The 15,121-nt window shown below is 40.1% G+C and overlaps 2 protein-coding genes across 2 annotated transcripts in view; one reads left to right on the top strand and one right to left on the bottom strand.

Annotated features, from left to right (window-relative positions):
* The first annotated feature begins 182 nt into the window (after window positions 1-182).
* On the top strand, window positions 183-7,552 carry LOC137978795 (proton-coupled folate transporter-like). Its single transcript, XM_068825865.1, has 5 exons — window positions 183-1,003; window positions 2,339-2,590; window positions 3,937-4,020; window positions 4,266-4,422; window positions 6,590-7,552. The coding sequence occupies exons 1-5, from the start codon at window positions 202-204 to the stop codon at window positions 6,735-6,737; spliced, it is 1,443 nt and encodes a 480-aa protein (XP_068681966.1). The 5' UTR covers window positions 183-201; the 3' UTR covers window positions 6,738-7,552.
* A 2,387-nt stretch (window positions 7,553-9,939) lies between these two features.
* LOC137978796 (cancer/testis antigen family 47 member C1-like) overlaps window positions 9,940-15,121 on the bottom strand; it is a 7,214-nt gene continuing 2,032 nt past the window's right edge. Inside the window, exons 2-3 of the mRNA XM_068825866.1 lie at window positions 12,067-14,654; window positions 9,940-10,274 (exon numbers count right to left, since the gene is read on the bottom strand). Of these exons, the coding sequence (XP_068681967.1) occupies window positions 14,210-14,654 (445 nt within the window). The 3' untranslated portion in view covers window positions 9,940-10,274; window positions 12,067-14,209. The remainder of the gene's footprint in view (window positions 10,275-12,066; window positions 14,655-15,121) is intronic.

Here is a 15,121-nt window from a genome sequence, read left to right as displayed (position 1 = left end):
AGTTCTAAAATAATAGAGCCAGAAGAGGTGCCTCCGGACTACATGCCAGAGCGCCGTAAAATGGCCATTTAATAAAAACCTTTTTAGATAACTTGTCCCCAACTGCGAAAGCATATAGGGAAAGAAGGAAAGAAATGCACCACTTCTCCTGCGATGCCCGCGTGATTCACGTTCAGCGGGAATCACTCAAAAGAGAAAAACATGGCGTGCTTGAGTCAACTCCGTAAAATCACAGTAGAGCCAGTTTTGCTCTTTTACATGCTGTGCTTTTTCATGTCATTTCCTCTTCTACAGCAGCTTGCATTTAAGAAGATTTGCCTTGGAAAATATGGCCATGAAACCTGTAAAAACCTCACCAAGTCGCAAGAGGACTTTGTTCAAGGGCACACTTCGAAATGGATTTTGTATCAGTCAATTTCACTGACAGTACCCTCTGTCTGCTCGTCGCTTATATTTGGATCATGGTCGGATAAAGTGGGGCGTAAACTCTTCCTCGTTTTGCCTTCCGTCGGAGGCACTTTGCTTTACGTCAATCATATGCTTAACTCGGCGTTCATGTCTCTCGATGTTAATTTTCTTCTAATTGGCGTGTTTATTTCTGGACTGTTTGGGGGATTCGCAACAACTCTCCTCGGAGTTTTCTCTTATATTTCGGACATAACGGACAAATCGGAGCGCACCTTACGCATAGCTGTTTTAGAATCCATGATTTTCTTGGGAGCCACTATAGGACACCTGATCAGTGGCGTATTAGTTGATCATGGAGGGTTTATGGTTGCTTTTGGACTCTGTTTAGCCGTGAGTGTTTTCGTCTTAATTTACGTCTACTTTGTTCTACCGGAGTCGTATTCCTCACTGGAGAACCACGAAAGAAACTGGGCTTTGGCTGCAGTACATAATCACCTCAAAGCATCATTCCAATTTTTGATCAAACAGCGACCTCAACATCAAAGACGGAACATGCTTGTGGTCATGTTTGGAATAATGTCATTTGTTATAATCAGTATGTAACATTTGTCATTAGTTTATACTGTCTCAAAAATGCAGGGGCTGGCAAAGGATTTCAAATCACTAACTGACCTGTAGCTAATGGACCTATTTTCTAAAGAAACTGTGATGCTGTATTAGTGGGTTGGAAAAGCATGGAATTTGGTCGTAGTTGGTTTTTCTTAATTGACCACTGTTTGGAGATCTGGCCCCAGTTTTTCAAATGACGGATAGCGCTATCCGCTGGATAAGTCATGGTGAAACCAATTGCCCTATCCACTGGATAGTGAGTTATCTGGCGGATAGCGCTATCCATCGTTTGAACAACTGGGGCCACAAAGATGAAATTTTGAGCGTTAGATCTTCACCAGAGGAAATGCTGCAGAACCAATGCTAAAAACATCAGTTTTCTAATTTCCCTGTGGTAATCGATATTTATTTTTATCACTTTGTTTGATACAACCAACTTTCAGACTCAGGGTCAAAGAGCAATTTCAGAAAATTCTATCTGACTGCCAGTCAGTGATTAATTAAAAACCTTGACCAGCTGCTGGTTATTTTGATGATTTGTTAATTCAGTACTTTTATATTTTTTGTTATTGTACGGTATGGTACGGCACGGCATGATATGTTGTGTTATGTTAACTCTGTTTAGATAGGGAGGCACAATTATTAACCTATTATTTCAGGGCTGTTGCCTACGTTTTAAGTAGGCAGGGAAATTTGAGAAGTTGGTCTGGGAAACAGTTAATTTGAAGTATTAACTTTTATTGTTCTTCTCTTAAAGTAGGCATGGAAAATCCCCGGCCTCCAGCCCTTAATGACAGCCCTTTATATATACAGTTTCTTAGTGTACCATCCTCTAGCTATGCCATTGAGGGCAGACAACAACATTGGGAATTCTGTGGCCTCCTCTTTGCAAATAGTGCATGGGTTCTTTTACATTCCACAGGGTTATGAACATTGAAGGGTAGTGCGACGTGGCCTGTGGTTTATTGTCCTTATACGAGAAGACTGGAGAATCTAACCATTTATAGATGTCATTCTCCTCAGTTATTTGAAGTCTCTGAGTGTTGGTCCGGCCAAAGTTTTTGATCCCGTGATCCCCCACACAGTGGTCTGATTGTCAACCAACTGAGCCAACTGGTCAGCTGTTAGTTTAAGAACTTCCTGGGTATTTTATGTATCCCTTACTATAGTGTATTTTAAATGTGTACACATTATATAACAAATGGTTTGAAAGTAGACTTAAAGTCCCTATGATGCTTCGTTTCATACCATTTTTTTTACCTTTTTGTTTAAATATCTTTGGTGTCTGGAGTTAATTTTGTTCTAAAAAATTGCTTTGCAGTTTTTTCTGGTTATAATGACATCACTCCGCTTTACAGCAAGCACAGCCCACACAATTTCAACCCCTCGTTAATTGGCTACTTCCTGGCAGAAGTTTCGTTTTTCCGTGGTCTTGGTGCCATTTTGGTGATACCATTGATAACATGGCTTCTAAAATGGTCTGATTTGGCTATTGCTACATCTGGTGCTTGTGTCACCATTGTGTTTTACATTTTTCTTGCGTTAGCATCAAAAAAGTGGATGATGTTCGTTGGTAAGTGATCAACTAAAGTCCTTCAGCAATCATAATAATTTACGAGGGTGACTTCAATAATTTTTGTACAGTGCTATATATATAATATTGGGTCTGTTTCCAGAGCATTATTTGTCAGTCTGTCACATATCCAAGTTTCTTAATCGCAAATCTGTTAAATGTAACGTTAATGTTCCATTTCAATGAAAACTTGTCCTGTGAACAAGCGTTTATATATCAATGTATGGTAAATCTATCTGATGCACAGCAGGGATCCATAGTCATTTTTTATCAAAGTTGTCAGCCAGGCAAGTATGTCTCATGATACACTTTGGGTTGCCGGGGCAACAATACAGAAGTATAGAAAATGGTCGATAAAATTCCTTATATAGCATTCGTGTTTTATTTTACACACTCGTCAGAAATTACAAATTTTGACTCTGGAGTATTATCTTATTTGCACCGTGGGAACCCAATTTACAGTGGTCCATATCTGCCACGGCAAAATGTACTTGAATGTACTGTAGCTTACAAAGTTACGATTCAAAGACCCAAAGTTTTGACTCTGGTGTCTTCTTTTATATGCTATCAAGATTTTGTGTTTTTCCTGTTCGTAAGCAGCAGGTTCTGCTACACTTGTTGTCCTTTTTGCCAGAGGTGGTGAAACACCTTCTAACTAACGCCACATTATCAGAGGCCACAAGTCGCTGTTTGCTAAATGACCTGCTAACAACCATGCCAGGGGTGAGATACATGAAAAATGAGCCTGCAATAGTTTCATGGAAAATACCGGGTGGTCAAAGATGGCACCCAAACTTGAGATTTCACTGCTGAGAAAAGCTGCATGTTTATTCCTAATTTTCTGGAAGTTCCCATTGAATGAAAAGTGATTAGAACAAAAGTACATTCTATATTATAACATTTGATGGCATTCATGAAAAGAATTTATTTATTAAAATATCACTTGTTCAACAGACGACCTTTGGAGTTCTTATACTCATCTGGATGGGTTTTTAGTTGACTGTGAAGGTGGATCCCTGTGCACACCACATCATATTGTTGTAATTTTGGTCACAAAAAACCTCAGTTTTTGTCTGCTGCTTTGGTTGCGGTTGTTGTTGCATTAATTACTTTTCAAGTGTGAACCAAGTCAAGGGCTCTCAAAATGTCAGATTGCAAGTCTTTGTTACAGTGGTTTATTTATTTATTTATTTATTTATTTAGTAACTTCCATTTAGTGTAAAAAGGCAGTAAATGAGGGACTAATGTACGGACTCGAAGTCCCAGCGAAGTCATCCCTCAAATTTTAATGTTTTGTCGAATGGTTTTTGTTGATGAGACAATAATTGCATTTTTTCTCTTTTCAGCTGGATTGGTTGCTGTTGGTTCTGGAATGCCATTTCCTTGTCTCAGATCCTTTTTATCAAAGCAAGTGGAATCGTCAGAACTTGGTATTACAGTCCAGCTTATTTTAACATTGTCCTTTAGCTCCCCTACTGTAAAATGTATAAAGTTGCTTACTGGAATTTTTCTGTGTGTCTTGAATATAACACCAATGACCATTTAACAACTTTTTTCCAAAGATATTGAAATGTTAAAGGCAATCCTTGGCACAGGAAACGATTTAGGAATCATGTAAGATTTTTACGCTGATATTGAAAACTACTATCATAACTTGTTTTGTGCATTCTTGTAGGTACTTTGTTTGCCGTTGTGGCTTCATTGGAAGTTATAGAGTCATTACTGGCATCTGTCATCTTCAACAATGTTTACAGTGCTACTGTGGGATGGCAGCCCGGATTCTCTTACTACCTAATGTCTGGAATGCTTGTTCTTCCTGTATGCTTAATGATGTGAGTCTCATAAAGCAATATATCTCTTATGTTTTTGATAAGGTTTTATTCTACGATCATATAGTGAATATAAGCTTTTATTAAAAACCGAACTAGGGCTATCAGATTTCCATCATTTTGATTGGCTCGCCGGACACGGGCTATCAGTTCATATACCTGCTGTACCTAATATGGTCAAGGAACGCGTCAGCAATAAAGCGAACTGAAAACATTTTTGCATCTCTGAGAAAAAATGGCCGACAAAAGGCGTTTTGGACCGGAATTGACCGGTGAATCAAGATGGAAGAGTTGTTGATCCTGGAGTTTTTAATAAAACAATTATTCTACTCGGGCTTGCTGGATATAAAATGATTATAATCAACTCGACTAACGAGGCTCGTTATCTATCACTTCATATCCAGCGCGCCCCTCATAGGATAATTGTTAAATAGTTCCTGAAGAAATGTATCCTTTTTTTAAAAGGTGACTCGTGGTTCCTTCGCAGAAGTCAAACTAAGACCTTCTTATCACGAGTTCGGATCCTCTACCACTCTCGTGGGAGTTACAACGGAGGTTAAATTTCTTGGGACATTTTGCGCCCTGAAGATAAATCTAATAATATGGCACTCCTTCCTCCTCCCCCAAACAATGTTGAACTGTGTCTCGTACGTCCCAAAGTTCCTGTGTAACTGTTTCCTTTAACAACATTGTAGGGAGGAGAAGAGGGGGGGTGGGGGCAGTGACTAACCCCCAATTATGGTGAAATAGGGTGTTCTCGCTCAATTAAACAATTAAACAATTATTGTTCCACTTTTTACTGCTAGAGCTGAGATTGTACAACCTATACATTCTCACAATCAGCCAAACTTAGTATTTCCGATTCGCAATAAGACTTTTGGAGTGTGTATGAGAGAAACATAAGATATCTATATTTAGGCAAGTCTAAAAGCAGGGCTCTTCGATTATTATGTATTTAGATACTTTTATATCTACATGTAGTCTGCTTACCACTCGACCGTCCGGCCTTCTCATTGCTAGAAATCATTTTATTTGTCCATGCTCTTTTCGTCACGGACCATTATCCTGCCTGTTTTCTCGAGTACGTGCTTGCTCTTTCTTCTGTTGCACGTCACTATAATTTTGTCTCTTTATTCGGGCTCTCTCTTGCTCTTTCTCTCTCTCTTTGTTTGTCACTGAAATTTCACCTGTTTTTTCATGCTCCCAGTCGCTCTCTTTAACGTTTAGCATCGCTTCCTGATCGCCTGCTTACTGTTTTTTCTCTCTTTCTCTTTTTTTCCCCGTTGCACGACATAATAAAAAAAATACTTAACTTGTATTTTTTGTTGTCTTCAAAATGTTTGCTTGTTTTACTAAAAAACGCAGCGACAAATGCAGTACGTTGGCCATGCAACTTCCCGCCAAAAAACGCGGGTTCCAACCCATGCAACTTCCCGCCAAAAACGCGGTCAGCGTGCGACATTTCGCCTATTGGCTTGCAACAATAACGGACATTTAGTTCACTTTAAAACTTCCCAAGTGAATCACAACTCCTTGCACACACAGCTAAACGTGTGAACTTTTGAACCAACGATTGTTTTATTTAACAATAATTATTGTTAATGCAGTTTAAACTGACACAGAGTTTATTTACATAGTCAGCAAGCGCATGATTACGATGCAGGATTTTCATTGTTCAATAAGATTAATCTTGTCTGCAATTATGGTTTTGTTTTACAAAAAGAAGCTGGTTAAGGTGGCCCGAACACAGTTTTTGATACCTATGTTTCATTTACCTTTTTCTTTAAAGCCTTTGATTCTTTGGTCGCTAAAAATGGTAGCAAGCAAGTTAACGACACAAACTTCGGTTTTTTGATAGTTAAGCTGACGTATATGCCGTTGCCATGGCAACTCGAATAAATCTAAACAGGCCTTTAAAATTGGTTTTGTTTGTAAACCCAATTTACTTCGGTTTAAACTTATTTTGTAGTAAGAGTGGAGGTTCCCTTCAAGTTTTGTACTTGGTAGGCCTGTGGCATTCCGCGTTTCAGTAAACTCTAAAAGCTAATTTCGTGGACGGCAAATTTGCGTTTCGCCAAGAAATCAAAGAAGCTTGTTTGCCGTTTGACGGGTACGCATTTCTAAATCTTTCCGATATCTCACCCTACTGTTTTTTTTTTCTGTTTTCTAGTTGGTTGTACATTTTACAAAGACGCGAGAATCTACCAACAGACCCCGCTGACGGGTCACTTATTCAGGGAGATTATTTGAATGCTGATGGAGTGGTAAACGAGACATCTTCTCGGGCCCAGTACGGAAGCCAACCTTCATCTGCTTAAATATTACATCCACGAAGTATAAAGAACACCCATCCAGTAAAAAGAGATTTCGGAACGAAATCGGCATTTTCAACGAAAATGTCGCTTTCGTAATCGTGTTGGTATCGTAAGCACTTCGCGATGAAGTATTCGAGCGTGGTCGAATTATTCCTTGACGTGAATGGAAGGCTCTGTCTTAAAGATAGGAAGTGGGTTTTTTAACATTGTTCGTGAAATTTGATCGTTTTACGTCCTTTATGCATGGATGACGACAAAGAAATATGCGTGATACACGTGCTTTTAAATTACTGGGTCGATTGAACAGATTTCAATCGGTGCTAGGCGATTAAAACACAGAGATGCACTGTAACAGGCGTGGTGACTTAGGCACATGCGAATGATTGTCAATCAACCGTGAACGCGTACAGAGCTCTCTTAATTTCTGGTAAAAAAGCCCCTGACCGCAATGTGTCCGTAATATGTTTATAATATGTTATTTGTCGTCGCTAAGGGTTCTGTGTCTGTGTCACTCTTTGTTGATTGCCGTCTTGGGTTATCAATCTTGCTTGAATTAATTCGAAAAAGAGACTGAAGCTACCCTTTTTATATTGTGTCTTCGTGTTGAACAAAACTGCGTCCCAATTTAATTACATTTCATTTTTTCCAATTGTAAATTACAATGGCTTTTAATTGTTGATTAACCCGCTTGTGGTGGTGTCGTCCCTTTGCCAATACGACCTGCGGGAAAAATCGACAAATGTTACATACTCTGTCATACCACAAATTGGCAACCATATTGTCACCTCTTTAGAAATAATTAAAACATTTTAAATAAACTGGCGAAGAATCATTGAAATTTTACTTTTCGAAGTCATTCGTTTATTTGTCACTGAAAATAGCTCTGTGAGGGTTTGCTGAAGAGCATCGTCTTGAATGGCTGCGGAGGCCAATCCTAGATTTGCAGTCTCTGCTGCAGCGCTGCAGCATGTCAAAACAGATGCAGGACGTGGAACTGGATGGTCCTGCTGTTGTCAGGCTATTTTTTCTGATCATTCTTTCCGCATCGGTTTTTGTCACGGATGACAGCCTCTCCGCTTATCAGTCCTTGTGATAGTCGCTGCTTCCACAGATTTCTGTCGTCCGCTAGGGTTTCCCTTTACGAGGTGTCACGCTTGCATACGTCCTTAAAACGTAGCTTGGGGTGGCCTATGCCCCTTGCCCCGTTGGTAAGCTCGCCGTAGAGAAGATCCTTTAGGACGCGTCCATCGTCCATCCTGGGAACATGGCCCAGCCCGCGTAGACGACGTTTACGTAGAACATGGACGGGATGCCTGCTTTTGAGAGGACATCGTAAGGTTGTTACGCACCTTATCCTGCCATGTAATTCCGAGGATCTTTTGTGGAGTATGTAGTCCTGCTACCATATAGCAGAGTGCTGATGACACAAGCTTTCTACACTGTGATTTTGATGGGAATTGTGAGATGCTCATTTTCTCATACTCTCCATGTGAGTTTAAAGAGTGTTGCTGATGCCTTGCCGATGCGCTTGCAGAGCTTCTCATCCAGAGATAGGGTGTCGGTGGAAGTGGAGCCCAGGTGCTGAAACTGGTGGACAACTTCCAGTTCTTCACCGTTGACTTTTATGCAAGGCGGAGATGGTGTACCTTGTCCCATGACCTGGGTCTTCTTTTGGCTGATTGTGAGACCGAAAAGGTCGCAAGCGTCTGAGAACCTGTCCATTACTTATATAGTCTCTAGAGCCCGTCTTGCTGATGAGATATCATGGCTGAATCATCTTGTCTTAGTCTTGGTACGGAACCTTGACACTTGTTCAAAAGCCGATTAACGCTAATCCCAGGTTAAAAATTAACCAAGGAGTCGATTTCTTTACTCCCAAATGCTGTTCAACGCTGATAGTCAGCAAAACTTTACATTAGAGGAAGTCAATCTGGAAAAGTAAAAATAAGTAAAAGAAACTTTTACCAAAAAGCTGAAAACATGAAACAAAAGTTTACGCTTATCCTGGATTAAGTGAATCGGGTTTCGAACAACCAGGTCAAGGGTCCATGTTTTGTCCTTTCTCCGTTTTAATAACTAGCGACGCAAACATAAGCTTGAGAAACACACAGCAATATTAAGAGTCTTTTAAGACCCTCTCTATAAAAGACCGTATGAGTAAACCTTCGGAGAGCAGCATATCAACATTTTAGATTTTCGACGGCGAAAGGAAAGCCCGGAAAATTCAAGGGTGATCCCACCGTCAATTCTACAGGCTTGCCTTTCGTTATTGCAGTAAGTAACTCATAAGACGCGATAATTTTAAATGTTGAGACACTACATTTGTAATTAACGTCGCAATTAAGTTGTCGCCCAACTGCGAGCTGCACTCTTTTTTTTTTTTTCAATGAACGAAATGATATATATGAAATGAATCATATACTGAACTGCGGAGATGAAATCAAGTGAAGGTATGATCCTCGCAGTTATGAACGCAATTTTAGCAATTGCGTAGAGAGCCCTGAAAATTTCAGGACTCTACGCAATTGCTAAAATTGCGTTCGTAATTGCGAGGACCATAGCTTCTCTTGAACTCTTTTCTTCAGGTTTTTAAAAGAAACTTTCAGGCTGAGATAAACCAGAATTGGAGCTCATAACCTGGGACCTACAACTCCAATACTAGGGGCGCTTTCCTTTTATCAGAACTGGCCGGCCAGACCCGTTATTTTTTCAACGAAAATTCAACAATTTGAAGGAACGCTTTAATACATTCTTCTCGAATAGTATATATCATCCTCGAAGTGTGTTAACTTGGAGGCGTTGTAGCGTTAGTCCTTCCAAATGCCCGGTCTGGCCGGTTAGTTCCGTCAAATTGCACGAGTGATCATTCTCAATCCCACGGGTAATAATTTCTCGTGCAAGACTTGTGATTATTAGCTGGAGAGGTCCGATATCGCGAGAAAATCAATTTAAAAACGACTTGGTCTGTAAAAATGCTGTTTCATACACCTTATTCCAAAATTGCCGCCATTTAAATATTCGTTTGTTTTTAATTCAAATTAGCCCTTGATGCCTCGTTCTTAAGCTTAAACTTCAAAAGAATATTTTATCTTGAACGAGGCAACAAGGGCCAATTTGTATGCGCATAAATCAGCGGCCATTTTGGAATAAGATGTATGGGCTACTGCCAGAATTTTTAAGAACATAACTAAAAATATTCTCATGCTCAGATACAGTTACGAACGTCTTTATTTTGTGTTTTTGTTACCAGTATATATAAAGGTTAAAACTGAATAATGTAAAACTGCTGTCTAACAGGCAATTAACTCAAATACTTAGGGACGTTGTTTGTAACATTAACAATGTGTTTTTCTTGATACACCGAGGAACAACTTGAATGTGGTCATCATCCGAACTTCTTCAGTCTCAGCATCCCCCGCCTCCGTCACCTCCTCCGCAACCACCTCCGCCGCCATCTCCTCCGCCCCCTCCTCCAAAACTCCAGCCGCCACCTCCTCTGCCACTCCAGCCGGACCTTGACGTGCCACTACTGGAATACGTCTACGAGTAAACACAAGATGAAGAATGTCAAATAACGCCTTTCGGAAGAACTCAACCGAATTTCTGTATATTCAGTGCTCGACCACATTTGCTTAAGAGAATAGGTTCGGCCACAAACAGGAAATTCTACGCCTTACTCTTAACGGAAAAACGTGAAGTTTCATCAAAGTCTCACAGAATTTTGTGATATACAAGGATTATGAGACGGCGCTCTGTAGTAGATGCTTTTCTTGGGTGGTTGTCGATTCCCATCGACTTGTTGTGTACAATTTTGATCGTGTTTCAGCGAAACTTCGCGCTCCCTCTTGAGCCTCGGAGACGACAAACCCTACGCTCGTAAACTAAGGCAAGACCGACCTGTCATCGTACTGATAGCGATGTTTCTCGTGACGTCACTCGTACTTGTTGTCAATATTTGCTGTTGAAACAATGACTTCTTTTGTTCCGTGGTTGGCAAATTTCAAAAGAAGTGTGACGTCAATGTTTGTAAACAAGAAATATGGCTATAAGTGAAATCATTTATTTTTAAAATAAGACTCAAAGGGACAATCGAAGTCTAATACAAATAACAAGGCGAAAGGATAAAACTTTAATTTACATAATAGGTGAAAATTGCTATAGGGGAAAAAAGTTTGCCATAGCAAAAAATGCTATAGTCAGAAAGGAGACTAATTCACTTATTCAACACGATAATTAGGGAAAGGCTATGTGGAGCAATATCAGCTTATTCCACTTGCATCCATTGAAGAGGAGCCTGAACCCATAATAAAACCAATTGCTTTTTAAACTGGATTTTTTTTCCTGTCAAAATGTTCACGTAAATTTCGAGAAAAACGAACCCATGGTCTAAAAGCTAAGATAACTCAAAAGATAACTTCCTCAGACTCTCACAAGGAAGTGATCTAGTTAAAACACTTAACATCACAGAGAAGATATTTTACAACGAATTTTGCATTTGAACCTAAACCAATGTCAATGCAAGTAGACTAATTCAGGGATGCAAGTGAAACTACTGCTGATACAAAGTAAATCTTGCTGAAAAATATGCGATGAGGCAAGAGCTACTCTAAAAAGAAAGAACGCCCAAGATCGATCTATATTAATACCATACAAATCATTTTGTTTTCGAAGTAACGGCCATGCGTAGGGATGAATTTGGTTCAATACGACCGTGACATCCGAAAGTAAACAACTTACCCCTCCATTCTCGCAAGAAAGGCAGCTACCCATCTTGAATCACTAAAATCGAGCTGTATGTACGTAGACAAGACACATCCGCAAACTGACAGCCAGTGGTAAAAACTGAGCGTGTAAAACTCAGAACATCAATTTATTTGCTTACAACTGCAACCCATCAGTTAGTAAAAATACGGGAATTTTACGGACCTGTGACAAGACGCACGACATTGGATGACACACAGTCAAGTTATTTTACGAGATTGTAATTACTAAAAAAAAAAAATTCCGGTACACCGACGTCAACAAAAACGTCACTTTCAAAATATAACTTTTCTCCTCCTCTTCGTAGTTCAGTGTACGCGAAATATCCCAAAAAACAAATTGGTCCGAGCGGTTACATACTATAATAGAGAATAGAAGGTTCACACTCGTCTGCTCATGTTATCATCAAAACCTCAAATTTGGTGATTTCGCTTTCGCTGTTTTGACCGCAAAAATATGTGTTAAAATGCAGGCCGCACGATTATTTTTCCTCTTTCAAGTAAAGCTATTTCAGTCTCGTGATCCTTTCACGAAACGTTTCCCTGCCCACAACCTCCTGTGCCGACCATACCTCTGACGGTCATTCCGCCACAGCATCCTCTTGTCCTAATTCTACCCTTGTGAGTCCCTTTTACTTCCTTGTGAGTGATCTTCAATCAAAAACAAAAATGTCAAATGTCAAATTGCTCAATCAAGCATTACTGATAGAACTGTGACCAAGTTTCCAAAGGTGTTGCTCGAAGTTGCGAATGTCGCCTGCCATCTTTCCTTATGAATTGAATCTAGACAAAAGGAAGGCGCTAAAGACGTTAAAACTCTCCCATCATTTCCCCGTTTTGTCTAAACAGTTTACAATCCCTTGCCCTTCCACAATGTTGTTTTGGCAAATGGGCTCAGAAACTCGCCTTAAAACAACATTGAGGGGAGAGTGAGTTGCGAAAGCTTCGGATCTGTATAGTCGTGTACTGTTCAAACGAGTTATGTCACAGACTGTAGCTTTTTTGTAATAGGTGAATCGCAGTTTTACATACTCTTTTCAGGAAGCGCAAAGGTCTCGTGAATTTCGAGAAAACGGGCCCATCGGCCTCGAGGCTGACATAATTAAAAGGTAATTAACTTCCTTCTTTCACGACGACATGGTCTAAAAACAATTCACACAAAAAATTGTGGAAACAATTTTTTTCCATTTAAACGCTTGAGCCAATTTCAATTACACTAATTTCAGGAGGGAAAGCCCAGGGGCACTGTGAACCTCTCGCTGATACAAAGTAAATCCTGCAGCAAAATAATCGATGAGGCAAGAGTATTTTACGTGATTGTAAAAAATCAAAGCAATCTCTTTATTAAATTGTACAAAACAGTTATTTCGGTTCAATTTTCTAGGTTGTTAAAATTTTCAGAGGGCAGGGAATTAAGGAGTAGCGCCACAAACAAAAACTTAGGGAGTCAGTCCCCGCCTACCTCACACTGGGTTCGGCTCTGTAGTGAAATTATTACTAACGCAGGATAAAATTTGTTAGGTGGAATATTCAGTTTAAAGGTCTGTTCGAAAATCCGTTCAAGAGATCGCCCATGACAAAACGGTACGTCGTATGGCTTTTTTTCAAGCTCCTGCTCATTTTTTCCCAATAAATTAGACCCGTTTACCAGTTGGTGCAACATAGTCTTTTAAACTGTGGGTGCTCAATAGAATGCTACGCGGAAAGGTTTAGACTGTGCCGAAAACATCAAGGCTTTTTTAAGAGAAAAAGAATTTCCAAAAATGCGTCAAATGTTTCATCGCAAAATCGGACAGTTTGATTAAAAAAAATGGACTTAATTGATGTGACGTATGTCTTCCCCTGGCGCGGGCGACGAGAGGGAAAACGAAAATGTTAACGGGAAACAAATATAAGCATACACAAACCCTTTCTGATGAACCCGCAACACAGAACATATATAAAATGCTAGTTATTAATTTATTACAAAGCTACAAAATTACAAGTCTAAATTACTTAAAATATGAAAAAGAAATATTCGATACCAATTAAATTTACTATTTGATTGATAATTCAAAGGCTTTACTTTCTAAAATTAATCATAAACATTAGCACTTAACGGAAACTCGCTACATTTTCAATATTTACAATACACTGTAACATTTCGGTTAGTTCATTGTTCAGTATCATTTCCTCTTGGACACTTATGTTCATCCAATGTTCTTTTTTTTTGTCTACAACAAAGCTCTTTCTTCTCTCTTTACTAACAACGGTCTTCTTTTACTTCTCTTCAGCACTGTACGCACCCGAATGCTTCACTGCACTGGCAGGCTACACGACAAAGGAGTTTTATCGTTGATTTCGGCTCTCTGTTCATGCTTCTCCTCTACATAGCTCTGTGCCACCTCTATGCTGGCTGAAGACAAATAGGTTTGGTACTGAAGTCGAAAAGAATGTCAACCACTTTCCTGCAAAAAGGCTTTTCTTTTGCTTTGTTTTTTTCTATAGCGATCTTTCGCGGATGGAGCTTATTATGAAATGCATTGATCGCACGAACAACAGACAAACAAACAAACAAAGAAACATAAAAACAAAACGAGATGAAAGCCCGTGTGTAGGCTTGTCAAGAGCTGACAAGAACGCTCTGAGATTTTACTATTCATGCTTGTATACAAAGTTTAAATATTTTTATCGGACAACAGAGGTCATTATAAATTCAAGTACAATATTTCGTCATCACATTAAGTTCAAGTTTCTTGATATCAGGTCACAAGCAAGAAAAGGTTTTCCACAACCTGAAATTGTTTCTTCCAAACTTAAGCTTCCGGCTTCTTCAGCCTTAGTCTCCCCAGCACCCTCCTCCGTCGCCTCCTCCGCAACATCCTCCGTCGCTGCCCCCGCAGTCATCTCCTCCTCCCCAGCACCCTCCTCCGTCGCCTCCTCCGCAACATCCTCCGTCGCTGCCCCCGCAGTCATCTCCTCCTCCGCTCGCTCCTCCCCAACACCAGCCGAAATCTCCTCCGCCCCCTTCTCCCCAATTAGAACCGCCAGTTCCTCTGCCTCCTCCTCCACTACTCCAGCCGCCGCCTCTTCTGGCCCGTCCTCCACTATTCCAGCCTCCACCTCCTCTGGGACTGGCCTTTTGAGTTTCAGTCTGGGTGACACCACCGTGCGAGTGTGTCTACGAGTGAATAAAAGATGTTAAATGGCAAATATCTCCTTTTCGAATTACTTACATCTGTTTTTCTGCATATTCAGTACTCAGTGACCACATCTGGACTGAAAATATATACTAGTTATTCAACGCTTTCGAGTGCCGTGGAATATCCCACGAGTCTCTTGTATTTTCTTGGTATACACACGAACCTTAAGGCGCATGTGTATACTACGAAAATACAAGTGACGAATATAAAACGGTTTTCCTGCCTTCTGATTGGTTGTATTTTCTATGGCATGGTCTAAAGGTTAGATCACAATCCCGGAAATTCCACAATTTACTCTTCAAGGAAAACGTGAAGGTTTTTTGAAGTGAAGTATTACGAGTCGGCGCCCTCTCTTTACAGTCTTGTACTGGGCCCGGTTGTTCAAAAGCCGGTTAACGCTAATCCCAGATTATAAATTAACCAAGGAGTTTATTTCTCTACTCTC

This window comes from Montipora foliosa, chromosome 12 (assembly GCF_036669935.1).
Source record: "Montipora foliosa isolate CH-2021 chromosome 12, ASM3666993v2, whole genome shotgun sequence".
In the NCBI taxonomy this organism is placed as follows: Eukaryota; Metazoa; Cnidaria; class Anthozoa; order Scleractinia; family Acroporidae; genus Montipora; species Montipora foliosa.
This window is presented reverse-complemented; position numbering and strand designations above follow the sequence as displayed.

Excerpts from the sequence above, each read along its gene's own strand:
- LOC137978795 (XM_068825865.1), top strand. The coding sequence starts at position 202 with ATGGCGTGCTTGAGTCAACTCCGTAAAATCACAGTAGAGCCAGTTTTG. Across the intron at positions 2,591-3,936 it reads AAAGTGGATGATGTTCGTTG|CTGGATTGGTTGCTGTTGGT; the intron begins GTAAGTGATCAA and ends TTCTCTTTTCAG. Across the intron at positions 4,021-4,265 it reads AGTGGAATCGTCAGAACTTG|GTACTTTGTTTGCCGTTGTG; the intron begins GTATTACAGTCC and ends GCATTCTTGTAG.